The sequence below is a fragment of the Dermacentor andersoni genome, chromosome 9 (assembly GCF_023375885.2).
Source record: "Dermacentor andersoni chromosome 9, qqDerAnde1_hic_scaffold, whole genome shotgun sequence".
Lineage (NCBI taxonomy): Eukaryota > Metazoa > Arthropoda > Arachnida > Ixodida > Ixodidae > Dermacentor > Dermacentor andersoni.
The window spans coordinates 42841474-42861981 of record NC_092822.1 but is presented as its reverse complement, the minus strand read 5'-3'; the positions used below and the strand labels follow the sequence as shown (position 1 = coordinate 42861981).

Sequence of the window (20508 nt, the reverse complement as noted above, 5' to 3'; positions counted from 1 at the left end):
GATGTTCTCGTGGTTTGCGCCGACAGAAAATTGATTATTTCGAAGAATCGCTTATGTATAGACATCCGTTTTCACCCTGTATTCTTGAACTCTTTCGTGCCGAACCAGTGACCGTTATTCTTTTTTTTTTTCCGGTTCACGCTCGGTTCCGGTATAGACACGTTCGACGAATATCGGTTCGGGTTCGGCTTCAGTTACAGCTAGGATTCCATTTCTGGTACTGTTGTCGGTACGGGTTCGTGTTCGGTTCGACACCCTGATATAATCTAATGAAGTGTATTTTTTTTTATGTTCTACGCTCATGATACCCTTTCGTTGCAGGGAAGGAGTGGTCCACTGCCGGCATCACGACCAATCAGACCGGAAATGTCACCCTGTGCAGCTCGACTCACATGACTGTGTTCTCGCTTTTGTTGGTACGACACCCACACCAGTTGCTTTATCGCATTCTTTTTTATTTTTTCGCTTGCTGTGACGTTTACCAACTCAGAGCTGAGTCATCGTCATTGTATCGGGTGGCAGTTTCCAGGCCACCTGACAATTATTAGCTTTAAAAAGACACTGCGACCCGCCCGAGAAAGCTTGTCGAGCGGCATCGATATCAACATCACGATGCGGTGTTTTGTATTCTGTTGGCAACGGACGGGACGTCGAGGTGCAGGCAGATCATCATAATTAAATGTGTAATGGAGGATTTACGTTCTCTCCGTATTGCCGGTTCTGCCAAGAAAAAAAACTATGGCTATACGTCTTTATGGCCAGGTTAGTGAAGGGTAAATAAAACGATAGTCTTATGGAAGGTGTTGTAACTTGAAAACGACGACACCAATGCGCCAATCACATGGCGCACCAACTTCAGCCTCACGGAAGCTGTTGTGACCATAGAGATGACGCCGTCAAGAAGCTGAGCAGGCTTGACAACCATGGCGGGCCAACGATACGTAAAACCAATGCCATTCTGCTATTGGACGCCGCAATCCTAAGTCATGGGAGCACCCAGTAAAGCAAAACTTGGAAGTCCAGGGTTGCGCTAATTTTGCTTCTATGTTGTGTTTACACGACCAAAAACTTGAGTTTGCGTTTGTAATTATCAGTGATTACCACAAAACCTCTTGCTGTGTCTTACTTTTGGGATATACTGATTATAAATCTACAGCAGTAATGGTGGCCTTTGAAAAGGGTGGCGGAACCCCTTCAACCCTTTCTATACGTGAAAATAAAGTAAAGAAACAACTTTGTCCACCACAGGGCATTCAACTCGTGTCCTTTCCGGCAGAGTGCAGTGAAAAAACCGAAGCGCTGGCAAACGCGCTTTCACGAGGCCTTTTTTTTTTTTTTGCAGGGAATCAAAAGCAAAGAACATAGGGAAAACGCATAAGCCAATAATCGGGGAACATAAACGCAAATTATAGAGGTGAAATTAAGAGCTCCACTAGAGCACTCGTATATACCACTGTTTCTGGAAAGTGCCCTTAATTGCTCACAGTGACTCGGCATTTTATCTATCATTCTTTCTCTCTGGAGCATATGCAAGCCAACAAGAGATAGGTTAATGTGAAGCAAGGTTTTGTCTTTTATAACATCAAAGTACCTGTTAGTCATTGGACTATTTCTAAGTATTTTTGAAGTTTTCTGTCTACCATCTTGCTGCTACCCCCCCCCCCCCCCCCCCCGCCAAAAAAAGAACATGCCAATAATCATTAAAATGACCAATACTTTCGGGTATTTGCATAATCTGCAGGTAACGAAGAATCTCTCGATCTGCCAGGTCTTCAGCGGAAGCGTTGAGATCTCATTTGTGCCGGAAATAGAGCGTAACTCCATTTGTGGGAATGGCTGCTCCTATACAATGATTTCAGAAGCCACGCCACTCAACACTGTAGTAGGTGAAGAGGACGTCGTTCGAATTAAAAAGACTAGCCTATCTTCTAGATTGAAGTGGTATCCAGCATGATAACCTGCTGCTGTCGCCGTGAATGAGTTCAAATCGAGAGGGACTGTCGCAGTCTGCTGTTTCTTTTGTCGTTGTTCCTTTTCTTTGCCATCACGTAATAGAAGTACCACCATTCAGCTTTAGCAGCTTATTGATTATGCGCATAAGCAAGTAGGAGGACCATGGTTCGTAAATAAAGAAAAAAAGGAACTTCCGACAGTTGCCTAATCGTGTTGAATGGATTTCGAAAGGAAGCAAGAAGTAACGCAGTATACGCACAGGGCTCGCTGTGTCCTGCCTGTGTCTTTACTGCGTTCCACGTTATATTTGCCTTTTGTCCTCAACCTGCCAGCGTTAAGTACTATTCAACGCCACAATAAGAGCACGTCTGTGAGCATAAGGATCCCTCGAGTCGCCCTAAGAAGATCCGTCGGTCCGGGATCATTCACTGTGCCAAGCGCAAGCTCGCCTTCCCTCGGGGCTCTCACTATAGACAGGTCAGACGGAAACCTATCGTCAGGTTAAGCCTATCCGGCGTCGCTAAGCACACTGCAGTCGACGTACTGCGCGCGAGCGATAATTGCTGAAGGTGGAGACGTCTTCGTCACCGTCAGTTCCCGCTAGACCCCCCCGCGGGAAGTGAAGCTCTATCTGGGTGTCCCGCGATGTTTCAGTCAGTGACTGCCGGCAAGAAAAAAAGGCCCAGGCCCATTACTGCGACAGACCTCGCTCTTAGCAGGCACAGGAACGCGAACGGACGGCAAAGCACGGCGCAACGATAGAACCGGCAGACTTCACCGATTCTCCGGGCTTTAAACTCGTTTACTGCGACAGCAGCCGAGCTGTCGCAGCCGGCAGCGCCATTATCTCGATAACTTTTCTTTTTTTCCTCTTCGTGACACACTTAACGTTGTTGCGTTAACTTAACGTTGTTGTTAACCTGCCGCGACCCGCGAAGTACTACAAGCGCAGACGCCAACACTCTCACAGTCTGCGTGGCGCCCTAAACATCGCGCAAGATTGCTAAGCACGAAAGCTTTGTCGAAGCGCCCTGGTTAGCGCGTCTGTCTCCCCTATAGCGCACATTGTCGAATGTGCGCGCGTTCGACCCCCAGTGCGAGTGATCGCTAAAGCTTATTTTTTATTTATCGCTACTCGGCCAGGCGTGAAACACAGTAGGGTTTGGCTACGGGCTAGTTGGTATTCCATTGCGAATTGGCATTCCATTGCGAAGTTGGTATGTCATTGCGCTGTAAGTGATGTTCGCAGTAAAACAGAGTATGACAAGGAGTTGAAAACGATAACGTAATGGAAAGGTCGGATGCAAAACCGAGTTTCGAGCCTCTAACTGCTGTCAAATCAAACGAATTACCTGTAGGTAGTGCGACGACCGATCACCGTATTAGATCAATTAAATGTGCGCTTCCCGGAGCGTTATTCAATCATTCAGAGATAGTGTCACGCACACACTTTTCAATGCGATGTGCTCCTTTCAGTTGCAGTACGGCTGCCAGCTAAAAGATCAGTTTACTCGTAATGGCAAAGCCTTTAGCGCAATTCAATAGGACAGGCACGTGACAGAGACACAGGAAAGCGCTATCTGTCACGTCCCTGTCTTTTTTAATTGCGCTAGAGGCTTTGTTATTATGAGTAAACCGTACCAACTCAGATATCACATAATGGCCTTGATACGACTGGCTTCGCTTCTACGTAGCCGGGTCAACTGGATTCGTGACACTGCAGTGAAAGGGCACCTCGATTTCAGTGTTATTATTTACGTCTGCTGGGAGTGTTTTTGGCTCGTGCGTTGATACTCGACTCGATCCGCAGGATCCTATGCCGGGGATGGCCATGACACCGCACCATTACCGCGTTCTCTCGATCATATCCTACATTGGGTGCATCATGTCCGTTGTAGGCCTGTTCTTCACCATACTGACCTACGCTCTCTTCAGGTAAGCCTGTTGCGCGATATATTAGTCAGGTGCGTTTTTTCTATTTCGGGATGAAGGGCTTATTATAATTTTTTTAGCCATAAATATCTACATAGCCCGTCATCCCATCATAACTCTATTCTTTTCGGTAAACGTTGGAGAAATGCTCCAGTTATGTTGGCTTCCTTATATGTTTGCGTGTTGCATTTAATAATGGGTGACATTGTACATCTTTCAGGATAGCTACGCGTGGAGTTGCATCATTCTAGTTCCAGTATATAATATAGTGCATGTAGTTACTAGCAAGGCTCTTCCTGGGCAACGTTTTTAGTGTGCATTTTTAAAACGAAAGGTTAACCACTCGGGTTCCTCTTAGTTATTCGCTTAGTGTGTGGCATAAAATGATTTACCACGTAATGTAGGAAATATTAACCACAGGTACGCACTTGCGGTATCGTGGTTTATTCTGTGTCGATAGTATTGGATTTTAGCAGGGATCTGGGGAATGGCAGCTGTAAAAACACGTAAAGTGCGCAATCCATGTATGGTAATACCAACTGGACTTTCTGGGTTTCGGCGCTCTGTCTATTTTACGCTTTCATAGCAAATAAATTAAAAGACGTTTTGTTTCATTTCTGACAGACGACGAGGAGGAGGGCGACACACTGTTCTCAGAGCAGTGGATGTTACCCTCCAATATGTTGACTTGTTAAACTTTTTCATCCATTGTATATAGATATAGAGATCTATTCCTTCAATTCTGTGAATTTTCTTGACACTACTGGTGTGCTTACGGCTATTTGTCGATATTTTCCTATAGCATACCTGCAGGTTTTCCGTTTGCAAGCCCGTGGACAACAAAAAGTTAACACGTTAAAGAAATTTTCCAGTCGTCGATATGGTTAGAAGTAGAACAATAGAACAAAGAGATCGATGAAGGATCTTTGTACAGTCTAAGTATATAAACCCCTTATTGAATATGAAATTTTCATATGCCAACAACGTCGGTGAGTGCAGCCATGTTTGTGAGCCGTAATGTTTACCCTGCGCCATTTATGTCACATTTCATTTGGAGAAAGCAGAGGCCGATCGAAACCCTAATGGGATGCTTTAATGAGCGTCTTCTGTAGTATAATTACAATGTGTAGGTAGTATTGTCGGTAACCTTGGAATTGACGTGCATGATTATAGGTGTAAACCTAGGTTTGAAGACAAACTGTTGGAGAAAAAACTGCGCATAAAACTACTTTAGAAATCTTGAAAGCAGCAGAGGCTGTGCATCTAGGTGACGGTTTTGTAAGTATAGCGTTCACGTACACACAACAGAGCTGGCATTTGTGTCACGGTCGCAAGGAGAATTCGGCTTCTAATTTTGGTTCTTGTCGTGTGCTATTGCGCGCAATCTTTCCGCTTCTTTATTTCTTTCTTTTTTTGTTGTTTTTGTTCTTTTGTCTTGTTAGTTTTGTTTCTTGTCTAGATAATACAACGAATACATTTTTATGTGGCATGAGTACAAATAACATCATTTGGAAGACAGCGCTTTGTCTACCTTCTAGTCTTTTTCATTTCCGTCCCGGCGTGCGTATGCTGCGCTAAAAGCTGATGTAGATGACTTTTACAAACGAAAACAACTTTATACTTACACAACTTGTTCTGTGTCGCGACATCATGTGGAGTGGGTGTTTATTATTGATATTAACATGGTCCGTTCGTCATTCGCATAAGATTGATGAATGCTTGCTGAGTTCGTCTCATTGGTGCATACGCACGCGTACTGCTAATAAAAACGCAAGCTTACATTGAACAGCGTACGTTCCTCTCTTAAAAGGTAATACCAGAGAAGTATTCAACCTCAGCTAAGTGTAAAAAATTTTCTCTCTTTAAAAAGAAAAATTGGTTAATTAGGCAGACTTCGATATAGCAGATAAGCTTTGGGAAGCCCTCAAGGTGAGGAAAAGTTCATTAATGAAAAAATTGTCGTCCTCGCGATTTTCGATCTTGTAGGTAGACATCTATTCATAACAGATCAATGCGGACACCATCTTCGCCAAGTTGAGCTATAATCTATGCTGTTCTGCTGATAGGTATTCTCTTTACCAACGAAAAAGAGTGTATCTCATCACACTGCGTCAGTCTTGCCGTAGTGCCTAAAGTGGGAATTACTACTAAAGCTTGCATAGCCGCTTCGGTTACTAGACCTTTTGTCGCTTAATCAGTAACAGCGGCGTTTCCTCAACCTCTGCTTCTGGCAGGTGCCTGAACAAGGACCGCTCGGGCAAGATCCTTCTCAACCTGTGCTCAGCCATGCTGTTACTGAACCTGGCCTTCCTGGTGGGTTCCCTGCACGAGCGCTTTCCCAAGCTGGAGCTGTGCATGGGCACGGCCGTGGCCACTCACTACTTCCTGCTGGCCTGTCTAGCCTGGATGGGCGTCGAGGCCGCCAACATGCACCAGATGCTGGTTCACGTGTTCGCCACGTCCGAGACGTGCTTCATGCTCAAGCGTGTCCTCATAGGATGGGGTAACGGAGCCTCTCACTTCCTCTTGGCATCTAAGTCGCACGATGGTAGCCGAAACGCATAGTTAGATGCCTACCGGACCCACGTTAGTCTTTTACTTAAAGGGGACCTTGAAACACTTTTTGAACGTGGTAAAAGAAGACGTTCACAATTAACGAGGCTCCTGTGAACATGTGAGCCAAATATTATTGCAGTTCATACAGCAGGGAATTTACCATCTCGGGTCAAATGCAGTGAACGGTCGCTCGCTCTCGCGTCCACAATGACGTCATCGGAAGCAGCCGGCCTGCAAACGCTATTGGCTGATTTCGTGATCGCGAGAACATTCTCGGTAAGGCATAATTGGTAATTCTTATGTAAATACATTTTTAAATATATATATATACATTTCTGCGATGTCAAAAAGACAGAAAAATAATTTCACATTCGCTCTGCGCGTATCTGCGTCTGCTGCGCGTGGCCTACGAGATGGCAGCTGCGTGCTGCCTAGCGTAGACTACCGCGCCTGCCACGTGGTCTCGCGACGAACCCATTCGTTAACGCGACACAACTTCTGGCATTCTGCACTGTGTAGGTTCCAGCGCAGTAGCGGATACGAAACGGGAGCAACAGCCCGGTATGGGTGCGATGATTCCAGCTATAGTGGAGATTCAAAATATTTGTGCGGCATCAGATTTGTATCACATTATTTATTAGTGAGGTCATGCTATGGTTAGTCGGAAAAGTGTTTCGGGGCCCCCTTTACGTGATGACTGCGGAGCGTAACTTGCCTTGCAATGCATTCATGTAAATTTGACGTCTCACTGACGACCTCGGGTCGGTAAATAATCAGTCATGGCATAATTTGGAATCTCAGTTTGGTCCTGCCGTAAGCATCACGTGGTTTTTGATGTACAAGTGTAAAGAAAGGCGAGAGCACATAGTGCAGAGACCTGCGTACAGAGAGCGTTGTAATGTGTACAATATACGTACGGCACTGAAAAGACAAGACGTTGTCAAAAAGGCAGCTGTGACAAAAGTTGATGCGGTATGTGCGATTTCAATTAATGCGAATAACAATTTCCAGATAGTCAAACCACGTTTCTTTGTGGCCATCTGGCGATCTAGCTTTCCAGCTATCCGATCAGAAAAGTAATTCGATTCCTAAGTTCGCGCAGTCTAGAAATATGGACCGATCCCCGTGGTTGCGCAGTCTAAAAACGTAGGCCGTTTGCTCGGGTATGTGCCACCGGGTATGTATCGCTCTTCAATGAACCTTTGACGCCGATTCGGTTATGCGCCACTGGGCGTGGCCCGGGGGCCTCTGGAATATGCCACAGGAATGCACTATTGGGGGAGTTACGCTCTTCAACGAACCCTTTTGACGCCGATTTCAGTCACTGTGTTATGTGTAGGGTATGCCTAGAATTCACGGTGGCGCCACCAGAGGGCGCAGCGTGTCCAGACGGAAGCAAGAGACTGGAGCCCAGCACGCCTCATACATGACGCCTTTGAACTATTCGCCTACTTGGATGGTCATCGTAGATTGAGTTCTGCATGAATTTTTTATGTAATAGGTCAGCAGTGTACCGTGCCGCATAACAAAGGCCCGTCGGCTGCTTTGACTTTGAATCTGTGAGCGTTGTCTTAATCTCTTCGGTGACGCAAGAAATCCCGAGGTCTTGCCTAAAGCTTTGATGACTTGCAGACGCTGCGGGATGTTTAAGGTGGTAGCTACTGATTTTGCGTCGGCAGCTAGTAAGTCTTCGGCAGCTAGTAATTTCTCTCTCAAGACGGAGCTTTTGAGTACAAGTAATTTTCCCGGTGTTATGGTGGGTGTCAATGTTTGTTGGCTTGTTATGATATGCTTAATGAAAGTCAGGCCGCTCGCTTAACCCCATTTTTTCTCGTTCTATACCAAAGCTGAATGTTATTGCAAGGGTGGCTGTAATGAAGTTTCCGCAACCTTTTTTCCGACTCCTCTCTTTTTATTCCAGGCATTCCAGCTGTAATTGTTGGAACGTGCCTCTCCATAGACCTGGAGCCCTACAGGAGTCACGATGACTAGTAAGTAGAGCTTCGTCAATGACCCTCTGGGGAGGGAAAATTACTCAACTATATGCTTCTCAGAAAAAATGGTTCGTTACAAGGGACACTAGGCCCAGCATTTTTGTATGTAAAGAAGCTCTGGCCTTTCATTTGAAACAAGTACACCCCGGAAATATATCACTAGACCAAAACAAAAAAAATGAGGCTAGCGTGGCGGGTACGGTAAGCAGAAAGCCTGTATCACACACAAGCTAATCTGTTTATTTTTTTCACATCTTGCGCAATGCTACCCTCTTCACTTCGAGAGCATTTCATTAATTGACGGACTGATTTGTTGTTAGAAATGTTAGAAACATTTGTCACCGCCTTTCCTAAAATATTTTATTATCACTCGATTATGGATAATTGACACGTGGAAAGAGAGAGTTCAAGAAACATGTGTTTAAATACGTGCTAGAAAATTTCGTTCGCATAGACCTCAATTTCATTGTGGGCACACAGTAAAGACACGATAGAAATCAAGCCTCACCTATAGCGAACACTGCTTTGCACCATAGAAGTGCCTTCACAATTACTGATTGTTTGTACTGTCTTTTCATCTCCTCAGCTGCGTGATATCATCGAGAAACCAGTGGATCTACTACATCGCATTCCTGGGCATCTCTTCGTGTATTCTATTCGTTAACTTGATCGTCTTCATCATGGTGACGAAAGTGCTCTTCAAGCCGCGAATGGCCGGAGCTGCCGGGAAGTCGGCCAACAACTCCGCCTCCAGTTCAAGCTCCGGCGTTCCCAACCCCCTTCCCATCACAGCGGCCCAAGTTCGCGGCGCCTTCACAGTCATGACCCTGCTCGGGGTCACCTGGATATTCGGCATGTTCGCCGTGGGCGAAGCCAGGACCGTGTTCCAGTACGTCTTCTGCGTTTGCAACTCGATGCAGGGATTTCTCATCTTCGTCGTGCGAGTGCTTCAGTACCCGGAGGCCCGGGCAGCCTGGGCCCAGCTGGCAACTACGGGCACGTTCAAGAAGAACCGCGGAGGTGCGGTGCCCGCGGGGTCCTGGTGCACCAACTCGAACACCAAGCGCAACAGCCACACGTCCATGGTGCGGGTCACGTCGGCCAGCACGGACAGCACCAGCACCGTGGTCTTCAACAGCAACATCTGGAGCAAGGGAGGAAACGGCGGTCCCGCTGCTTCCAAGCACTCGACCAACAGACTACCCCGCTTCTCTAGTGTCGGTAGCCTGCTGAAGAACTGCAACCTGCAGAAGGACGACAAGATGACCAACGCCGGAACACTGTCTAGGAAGCAGAAGGCAAAGGTTTGTGTAATTTTATATCAAGTTGACTGTACATACCTACGTGCACGCGTGCTCAACAGGGGACTAGCAAGGGAAGCCTTATTCTGGAGCCAACGTTTCAGCACGGCGAGATTGTGCACTAGCGAATGCAACTTTTCTTGTGAAAACATTGGCTGCGAACGAGGCTTCCTTTGCCTGCCCACTGAAGATGGGCTACCTCCATCTTGCTGTAGTTATTGCGTTTTTTTTTTGTGTAGCGACGTACAAATAAGTAATGTTAATTGGGGATATCGTTCGAACACCGGCGTTCGTAATTTTCTCGTCGGTGCTTTGCCGTCGTTCGCGAGCTTGAAAACAAATTTTTGGCGGAATATTATCTTCATCGTAGCTGTCATTAGGAGCCTATATGGAAGATTCTGCACTGCTGGAAGAAGGCCTCTTCCAGCGATCTGGCAGAATATAGACGAAGGCGTCTTTGACATTACTGCGAAACTCCCGCCTGCCAAAGCACCTAATATCGTCTGAGGAGGCAGCCATCGACCGTTTGTGGCATGTAGTCTTTTATAATTTTTGGCAGCGTCACTCACACTTATGACATTGCGAAGTAAACAGCACGCCTGCAGTATAATAACACTGAATGGTTGTGCCTATGTTGTGGGATATACTATTTCCAAGATAACCAGCAGCTAGCTGGAGCAAAGGAGCGGACCCAATGCAATCAGATGGGACACACCCCATAGGCTCAAGAATCATTTTTGAAGGCAGAGAAAGAAGTAGTCACTCACTCGTATATAAAAAAAAATTTATTATAATTTTGCCTCTTTTATTGGTAAAAGTCATGCCGTTCCACTTACACCTGAGCTGTAGCATAACGCTGCCATGACATTTGCATCCACGCGCTACCTTGTATACTCCCCTTCAGAGTAACTGTTTTCAAAATAAGTTTCAAGAACATTTCGCACGATCCGTTCGCCATTTAACGATGTTCATTTGAAAGCTTATTTACTTGCGATGAAAATGCAGCCATGTTTTCTAACCCTTTTGTAAATGTGCTTTCCACTCACTTCAGGCGATCACCGAAGAGTCTCATGCCAAAGAGAACCACAAAGAATTCTATTCCGGCGACGAACAAGTCGCAGCCGTGGTCCCAAGCCTCTACGTTGGCCAGGAGCAGCACATCATCAAGAGCAGCAGCCTGAACGCATCGGACCCACACAACTACGTCGACGAAAGCTCCCGCAGCGCAGCTACTACGCTCACTTTCGCGCCCAACCAAAAGACGCACATTCTCTTCGCCTACGCCGGTGGCGAAACAACTCCCATACGGATCAACGGTATCGTGCCGTCGCCAGAGGACAAGCCGAGGGTCGAGTCCTTCAGCACGTTCCAGAGGTCCTCGCCCGTCCCTAGTGCGCCCCAAATTCCAGAGCTGCCCCAAGCGAGGACCTGTCCCGTAGCAGCAGCAGCAGCAGCAGCAGCAGCAGCAGAACCAATCAGCGTCGCTGCGACGGAGAGTGAGCCAATTCGTAGCTCGCTGAAGACGACATGTAGCGATGAAACATCATTCCTAGTTACGGATGGAGCAGCCACGACATTCGTGTCTTGATAAACCAGCCGCGACAATCGCACGTTGCTATGCTTTGGCATCTCTTGTGAACGTCGGTCGGCGACAGACTAGGACGGAGTGCCTTCTAGCCTCGACCGGAACCCTGGTAGGCACCGAGCTCCTTGTCCCGGAAATGAATAGCGTCCGCAGCCTTTACAGCAAATGCACCTGCACCAGATATGGTGTCCTCGACCGAGACACTCACTTTGTCGAGTTGGAGTGCTGCAGCATGGAATATTCGAAGACACAGCCCGGTCATCATGGAAAAGAAGAGTCCCCACGCGTTTTTGTTTGCGCATGAAGGACATTAAGAACCAATATATTTCCTTCGGCTCATAATGACCCAGTGCAGCTACATCAATTATAAGTTGCTGTGCCTGAGGAGCTGTGGTCTTCCCAAGAACAGTGATCTCAACGTCTTGTGATTGAGACGGCGATGGTGACTTGTTAGTAGCCGTTGTTTCTTTTACGCCGCCCTCTTTTACGTGCAGCCCTGCACTGGACAAAGGCAGTGGCGTGCGTAGCAAGCGTGAATTTCACAACCTGTTATAAATGACATAGCCTGCTACAGACTGCGCTAGTCCTTCGAACATTTTACTGAGATTTCTCTTGTCGTGCGCCTTACTTGTGAGACAAATCAAAACTGAGACCGTGGGCCATGGCTGTGGGCGGCCAGGTACGTTCCTTTATGCCTTTTCCATCAGCGGATTATTCAATCGTGTTCGCTGTAGGGTGAGCCAAAAGACACGTTGTGATTTCTCTACTAGGTCAACACGTTGTGAACTTTTTGTTACTGTGACAGTTACCGTTCTGCCTATATACTGTGGAGCATATATCCCTTTACGAATATATTCAGGACTGCTTCTCAATTGGCGATACCTGTTTCATATAACAGAAAAAAAATATTTTGCATGGAGATCTCCATCTCAATTTACAAGCTCTACTTCTGCGTGGCCTGCTATGTCCTCTTCTACGCATGTACCGTGTGTCGCGACTAATGTTAGCCAAGCTATTCAACGAAAAAAGTGATTTATAAACGCGGTGCAAGGTAGAAATATAGGACCAATAGGGAACAACGCTGATTCTTCTACTAGTTTGTACGCTGTACTCATAATGGCAAAGCCTTTACCGCAGTCCAAAACGACAGGGACTTGACAGAGACACAGGACAGCGCCTGTCGTGTGTCTTTGTCTCGTCAATGTCCTTTAGAATTGCGCTGAAGGTTATGATTATATGAGTAAACCTATAGGGAGTTCGGTCGTCAGCGTTCTGCTAACCGCACAAGGTGTGTTCTAAATTGATATCTTGCACTGTGTTTTTTCAGTCATTGTTTCCGATTAACAGCTTGACTAAAGTTATCTGGGACAACCTATGTATCACTGTAAAGTTACAAAAATTGGAGGCAGTTGTCTGAGGGATAATAAACCACATTTGTGTCTGAACCATCCTAATGCTACAATATCTGAACACTGCCCGTATTGCTGCCGCAAAAACCACTGGTGTTTGAATTTTTGTAAGTAAAATGAATTTTACCTCTCAGAAGAGCGACGTCTCGTTCTCTTTTTTGTAAGCAGTACCATTCATTGTCCTCACGGACAAGAGTATGCTTTGATAATACATTTCATTCTATACGAAGGACGCTTATACATCTTCTTCTTATTTCGGAAGTTTTCCTTGCAGCATGAAACATCTGATGCATGCAAGTTAAATGTAGATGTATAATTTATTTCGTTGGATGAAGTTCAATAGTGATATGTGCGGCAGACCATAGATTTATTTATCTCTGTACGGCCCTAATGTACAAATCTGCGGCTCGTGCTGCCAGTTTCGCAGTTTTACTGTCCTCATCGTGGCAGAATGCCCACAATCTACACGCACTAACATGCAATTTTATCATCGGTCTCTTGCCGACTAATTAGGCCGCACCAAACGTTACATTCTCGAGTATATAGGACGTACTCGCCAACAGTCGCCAGCTTATTGACGTTGTTGTGGCTGTGCCCCGAACACCATAAAGTTTGGAGGAGGGAAAGTTCATCGGACGAAACACAACGTCCAACTTCTGTTCCTTGCGCTTCCTCATACTGGCGCCTGTGAGAACGCCTTCACAAAGTCTTACAAAGACAAAAAATAAATCGGGCATATACTTCGTTGGAACTGCCGCAGGCACATAGGCTTAAAGGGCGCAAAGGGCATATGTCACTTGCAGGAAGTAACCTTGCAGGACCTACACCGGCACAGCCACGCCCACTCGCTTCTGCGGAAAGCGGTGCTTCGGCATATGCAACACTACCAGTGACAATGCACGTGCTCACGCCGATTCTCGCCGTGTATGAACGAAACGAATACGCGCAGATGAGCTTTCGCGCAAGAAAAAAAAAAGGTAAGTGCATGTAGCCCGTTACAATCACGGCGCGTCCTAGTCCATTCTCCATAAAGGCCTCGTTCAGCTCGAACATCACTCCCCTTGCTAATACACGTGGTAACACCAATTCACGCCACGAATAACAGACACGTACAGATTGGCGTTCGAGGGAAAAAAGAAAGGTCAGCCAACAGCCCATTACAATGTAGGCGAAGACAGATCCAACTACAGTGTGGAAAGAAGGTTTCGGCGCATACATCAATCCCCTCGCTACTGGACATGCAAACGTAGATCCAGGTGATGCATAATCCCATATGCTCAGATCATCCATAAGCCTATAGTCTATTAGTATGTCCGCTCAGCCAGGTCCACTAATTTCTTCAAAAACTGTTGGTCTGGCGGAAGCTTCACTCCCCATGCTTAATGCATGTGCGGACACCGAATCGCACGATGAACTAAACGATTTCAGCTAACACAAATTTCTTACCCACCGTGGTTGCTCATTGGATATGGTGTTGGGCTCCTGTGCACGAAGTCGCGGGTTCGTATGCCGGTCACGGCGGACGCATTTCGATGGGGGCGAAAACACCTGTGTACTTAGATTCAAGGGCACGTTAAAAAAAGCCAGGTGGTTGAAATTTCCGAAGTCCTCCACAGCGGCGTGCCTCATAATCGAGAAGGGGTTTTTGCACGTAAATCCCCGTAATTTAATTTTTCTAACAGAATTTTCCGGGTGAGAAGGTTAGCCTATAAGCCATAGAATGTATGCGCAGCCAGGACAACTAAATGCTCGGGCAGGTGTCGGCGACGCCCACACTTAGCTCACCATGGAAATACATATACTCGTGCCAATTCACACGAAGAAAAAAAAACAATTTGCGCTGGTCAACTTCACCGGTAATAAGAAAGGTAAGGCTTTTCACCCGTGAAAATGTTCGCCAGCCAGGTCGACTAACTGTTCTGGTAAGTGCAGGATTGGCGCATACTTCACTCACCATGACAATACATAGGCAGATCCCATATCACAAGATAAATAAACCTATTTCCGCTGCCCCACCTCTTCCTGAAACCAAAGGTCAGAATTATTTTCTTAGATTAAACAAATCGGAAGAATATGGGCCCAGAAAATACAGTATCCCGCCATGTCCAATAAGTCCTCTCCAGAGCGCTTCTGCGCATAAATCACTCCCCACAGACGCGCTGATCCTGTTTTACGCGATGAATACGCGAAACGGCAAATATTTATTTTCCCGCAAACATTGAAAAAAAAAAAATGCTTAGCCCATGAAAATATCGTCGATGCCAGGTTCAACAAATTCTTACGAAAACGCTGGTTGCACGCATATATCACTCCCCACGCCTGCGCTGTTGCCTTTTTATGGGATAAACACAAGAACACAGAAAGATTATCTTATCAAAAAATGAAGAAAAAGTTTAAGAGGAAGCTTTAGCTCGAGTGCTCCTATCCAAATACATGTAAACGGAGAATTCGTTTTTCTCGGCAACCACAGCACCAAATTTGACGAGGTTTGTTGCATTTAAAAGAAAACCTTAAAATCTAGTGACTGTTGGTTTCGAATTTTCGAGTTAGGTCGTCAATTTTTTATTAAAAATTGCCGAAAATCGAAAATTTTCAAAAACGAAACTATAAAGTTTACAACTCTGTAACTCAACCACTAAAAATGATAATACAATTCTGTGAATTGCATCTAATAGTACATCTAAAGCGGACAAAATTGATATGTTACACATGAATATAAAAAAAATTTAATCATAGGGAAATACAACTTTTGTAAAACCGTTGTAACCAACGTAACAAATTCACGTAAGATGTAAAATTGCATATTGAATTTGTCCGCTTTGAATGATTTAATGGATGCCGTTTACAGAACTGCGATATCTGTTTTTGATGCAGAGCTATGAATTTGTAAACTTCGGGCTTCTATTTTTTTCAAACGGTCAAATATTTGAAAACTGATTGAAGAAAATTCAAGCCTTAAATCGAAATTCTGCTCCCAACAGTCACTAGAATTTCTTTCAAATGCAACAAATTTCATCAAAATCGGTCCAGGGGTTATCTCATAAAAAGGTTTTGGCGTTTTACATGTATTTGAATAGGCCGCGTCGGAGTTGGGCCCGAGATAAAGCTACCTCTTAAGCCTGTCCGCATAAAATTTTCTACTGGGCCGGGCTTAATAAACCCACTTGAAAACGCTGGTTGTCCGCATATATCACTCCCTACGCAAGCGCTGACGCTGTCTTCGCGATAAGTACACGAATATCCAAAGATTATTTCTCTTGTGAAAAATGAAAAACCGCTAAGCCCATGAAAATGTCGTATTTGCCGGTTTTAATGAGTTCTGTCGAAAGCGCTGGTTGTTCGGATATAGCGGTTCTCCGGCACGCGTAGACGCCGTTTAACGCGATAAATAAACGACTAGGCAAAGAATAATTTTTCCCCGAAAATTGAAAAAACACTAAGCCTATAGCCCATGAAAATATCGTTTTTCCGACGAAAAATAAAGTGAGTCGAAAGCGCTAGTTCTCCGCATATATCAGTTCTCCGGCACGCGTAGACGCCGTTTAACGCGATAAATAAACGACCGGGCGAAGAATAATTTTTCCCCGAAAATTGAAAAAACACTAAGCCTATATAGCCCATGAAAATATCGTTTTTCAGACGAAAAATAAAGTGTCTCGAAAGCGCTAGTTCTCCGCATATATCGGTTCTCCGGCACGCGTAGACGCCGTTTAACGCGATAAATAAACGACCGGGCGAAGAATAATTTTTCCCCGAAAATTGAAAAAACGCTAAGCCTATAGCCCATGAAAATATCGTTTTTCCGACGAAAAATAAAGTGTCTCGAAAGCGCTAGTTCTCCGCATATATCGGTTCTCCGGCACGCGTAGACGCCGTTTAACGCGATAAATAAACGACCGGGCGAAGAATAATTTTTCCCCGAAAATTGAAAAAACACTAAGCCTATAGCCCATGAAAATATCGTTTTTCCGACGAAAAATAAAGTGTCTCGAAAGCGCTAGTTCTCGGCATATATCGGTTCTCCGGCACGCGTAGACGCCGTTTAACGCGATAAATAAACGACCGGGCGAAGAATAATTTTTCCCCGAAAATTGAAAAAACGCTAAGCCTATAGCCCACGAAAATATCGTTTTTCAGACGAAAAATAAAGTGTCTCGAAAGCGCTAGTTCTCCGCATATATCGGTTCTCCGGCACGCGTAGACGCCGTTAAACGCGATAAATAAACGACTAGGCGAAGAATAATTTTTCCCCGAAAATTGAAAAAACACTAAGCCTATAGCCCATGAAAATATCGTTTTTCCGACGAAAAATAAAGTGCCTCGAAAGCGCTAGTTCTCCGCATATATCGGTGCTCCGGCACGCGTAGACGCCGTTTAACGCGATAAATAAACGACTGGGCGAAGAATTATTTTTCCCCGAAAATTGAAAAAACACTAAGCCTATAGCCCATGAAATTATCGTTTTTCCGACGAAAAATAAAGTGAGTCGAAAGCGCTAGTTCTCCGCATATATCGGTTCTCCGGCACGCGTAGACGCCGTTTAACGCGATAATTAAACGACTGGGCGAAGAATGATTTTTCCCCGAAAATTGAAAAAACACTAAGCCTATAGCCCATGAAAATATCGTTTTTCCGACGAAAAATAAAGTGTCTCGAAAGCGCTAGTTCTCCGCATATATCGGTTCTCCGGCACGCGTAGACGCCGTTTAACGCGATAAATAAACGACTAGGCGAAGAATAATTTTTCCCCGAAAATTGAAAAAACACTAAGCCTATAGCCCATGAAAATATCGTTTTTCCGACGAAAAATAAAGTGTCTCGAAAGCGCTAGTTCTCCGCATATATCGGTTCTCCGGCACGCGTAGACGCCGTTTAACGCGATAAATAAACGACTAGGCCAAGAAAAATTTTTCCCCGAAGATTGAAAAAACACAAAGCCTATAGCCCATGAAAATATCGTTTTTCAGACGAAAAATAAAGTGCCTCGAAAGCACTAGTTCTCCGCATATATCGGTTCTCCGGCACGCGTAGACGCCGTTAAACGCGATAAATAAACGACTAGGCGAAGAATTATTTTTCCCCGAAAATTGCAAAACCACTAAGCCTATAGCCCATGAAATTATCGTTTTTCCGACGAAAAATAAAGTGAGTCGAAAGCGCTAGTTCTCCTCATATATCGGTTCTCCGGCACGCGTAGACGCCGTTTAACGCGATAAATAAACGACTGGGCGAAGAATAATTTTTCCCCGAAAATTGAAAAAACACTAAGCTTATAGCCCATGAAATTATCGTTTTTCCGACGAAAAATAAAGTGCCTCGAAAGCGCTAGTTCTCCGCATATATCGGTTCTCCGGTACGCGTAGACGCCGTTTAACGCGATAAATAAAAGACTAGGCGAAGAATAATTTTTCCCCGAAAATTGAAAAAACACTAAGCCTATAGCCCATGAAAATAGCGTTTTTCCGACGAAAAATAAAGTGTCTCGAAAGCGCTAGTTCTCCGCATATATCGGTTCTCCGGCACGCGTAGACGCCGTTTAACGCGATAAATAAACGACTGGGCGAAGAATTATTTTTCCCCGAAAATTGAAAAAACACAAAGCCTATAGCCCATGAAAATATCGTTTTTCAGACGAAAAATAAAGTGCCTCGAAAGCGCTAGTTCTCCGCATACATCGGTTCTCCGGCACGCGTAGACGCCGTTTAACGCGATAAATAAACGACTGGGCGAAGAATAATTTTTCCCCGAAAATTGAAAAAACACTAAGCCTATAGCTCATGAAATTATCGTTTTTCCGACGAAAAATAAAGTGAGTCGAAAGCGCTAGTTCTCCGCATATATCGGTTCTCCGGCACGCGTAGACGCCGTTTAACGCGATAAATAAACGACTGGGCGAAGAATAATTTTTCCCCGAAAATTGAAAAAACACTAAGCCTATAGCCCATGAAATTATCGTTTTTCCGACGAAAAATAAAGTGCCTCGAAAGCGCTAGTTCTCCGCATATATCGGTTCTCCGGTACTCGTAGACGCCGTTTAACGCGATAAATAAAAGACTAGGCGAAGAATAATTTTTCCCCGAAAATTGAAAAAACACTAAGCCTATAGCCCATGAAAATATCGTTTTTCCGACGAAAAATAAAGTGTCTCGAAAGCGCTAGTTCTCCGCATATATCGGTTCTCCGGCACGCGTAGACGCCGTTTAACGCGATAAATAAACGACTGGGCGAAGAATTATTTTTCCCCGAAAATTGAAAAAAACACTAAGCCTATAGCCCATGAAATTATCGTTTTTCCGACGAAAAATAAAGTGAGTCGAAAGCGCTAGTTCTCCGCATATATCAGTTCTCCGGCACGCGTAGACGCCGTTTAACGCGATAATTAAACGACTGGGCGAAGAATAATTTTTCCCCGAAAATTAAAACAACACTAAGCCTATAGCCCATGAAAATATCGTTTTTCCGACGAAAAATAAAGTGTCTCGAAAGCGCTAGTTCTCCGCATATATCAGTTCTCCGGCACGCGTAGACGCCGTTTAACGCGATAAATAAACGACCGGGCGAAGAATAATTTTTCCCCGAAAATTGAAAAAACACTAAGCCTATAGCCCATGAAAATATCGTTTTTCCGACGAAAAATAAAGGGTCTCGAAAGCGCTAGTTCTCGGCATATATCGGTTCTCCGGCACGCGTAGACGCCGTTTAACGCGATAAATAAACGACCGGGCGAAGAATAATTTTTCCCCGAAAATTGAAAAAACGCTAAGCCTATAGCCCACGAAAATATCGTTTTTCAGACGAAAAATAAAGTGTCTCGAAAGCGCTAGTTCTCCGCATATATCGGTTCTCCGGCACGCGTAGACGCCGTTAAACGCGATAAATAAACGACTAGGCGAAGAATAATTTTTCCCCGAAAATTGAAAAAACACTAAGCCTATAGCCCATGAAAATATCGTTTTTCCGACGAAAAATAAAGTGCCTCGAAAGCGCTAGTTCTCCGCATATATCGGTTCTCCGGCACGCGTAGACGCCGTTTAACGCGATAAATAAACGACTGGGCGAAGAATTATTTTTCCCCGAAAATTGAAAAAACACTAAGCCTATAGCCCATGAAATTATTGTTTTTCCGACGAAAAATAAAGTGCCTCGAAAGCGCTAGTTCTCCGCATATATCGGTTCTCCGGCACGCGTAGACGCCGTTTAACGCGATAAATAAACGACTGGGCGAAGAATTATTTTTCCCCGAAAATTGAAAAAACACTAAGCCCATGAAATTATCGTTTTTCCGACGAAAAATAAAGTGAGTCGAAAGCGCTAGTTCTCCGCATATATCGGTTCTCCGGCACGCGTAGACGCCGTTTAACGCGATAAATAAACGACTGGGCGAAGAATAATTTTTCCCCGAAAATTGAAAAAACACTAAGCCTATAGCCCATGAAAATATCGTTTTTCAGACGAAAAATAAAGTGTCTCGAAAGCGCTAGTTCTCCGCATATATCGGTTCTCCGGCACGCGTAGACGCCGTTTAACGCGATAAATAAACGACTAGGCGAAGAATAATTTTTCCCCGAAAATTGAAAAAACACTAAGCCTATAGCCCATGAAATTATCGTTTTTCCGACGAAAAATAAAGTGAGTCGAAAGCGCTAGTTCTCCGCATATATCGGTTCTCCGGCACGCGTAGACGCCGTTTAACGCGATAAATAAACGACTGGGCGAAGAATAATTTTTCCCCGAAAATTGAAAAAACACTAAGCCTATAGCCCATGAAATTATCGTTT

The 20508-nt window shown here is 44.9% G+C and overlaps 1 protein-coding gene across 1 annotated transcript in view; it reads left to right on the top strand.

The window, feature by feature from the left end:
* The window catches only part of LOC126527649 (adhesion G-protein coupled receptor G6-like), a 30365-nt gene extending 17499 nt beyond the window's left edge, over positions 1-12866 (top strand). The window contains exons 6-11 of the mRNA XM_050175460.3: positions 322-416; positions 3764-3888; positions 6120-6388; positions 8363-8432; positions 9022-9739; positions 10788-12866. Of these exons, the coding sequence (XP_050031417.2) occupies positions 322-416; positions 3764-3888; positions 6120-6388; positions 8363-8432; positions 9022-9739; positions 10788-11324 (1814 nt within the window). The 3' untranslated portion in view covers positions 11325-12866. The remainder of the gene's footprint in view (positions 1-321; positions 417-3763; positions 3889-6119; positions 6389-8362; positions 8433-9021; positions 9740-10787) is intronic.
* The last annotated feature ends 7642 nt before the right edge of the window (positions 12867-20508 follow it).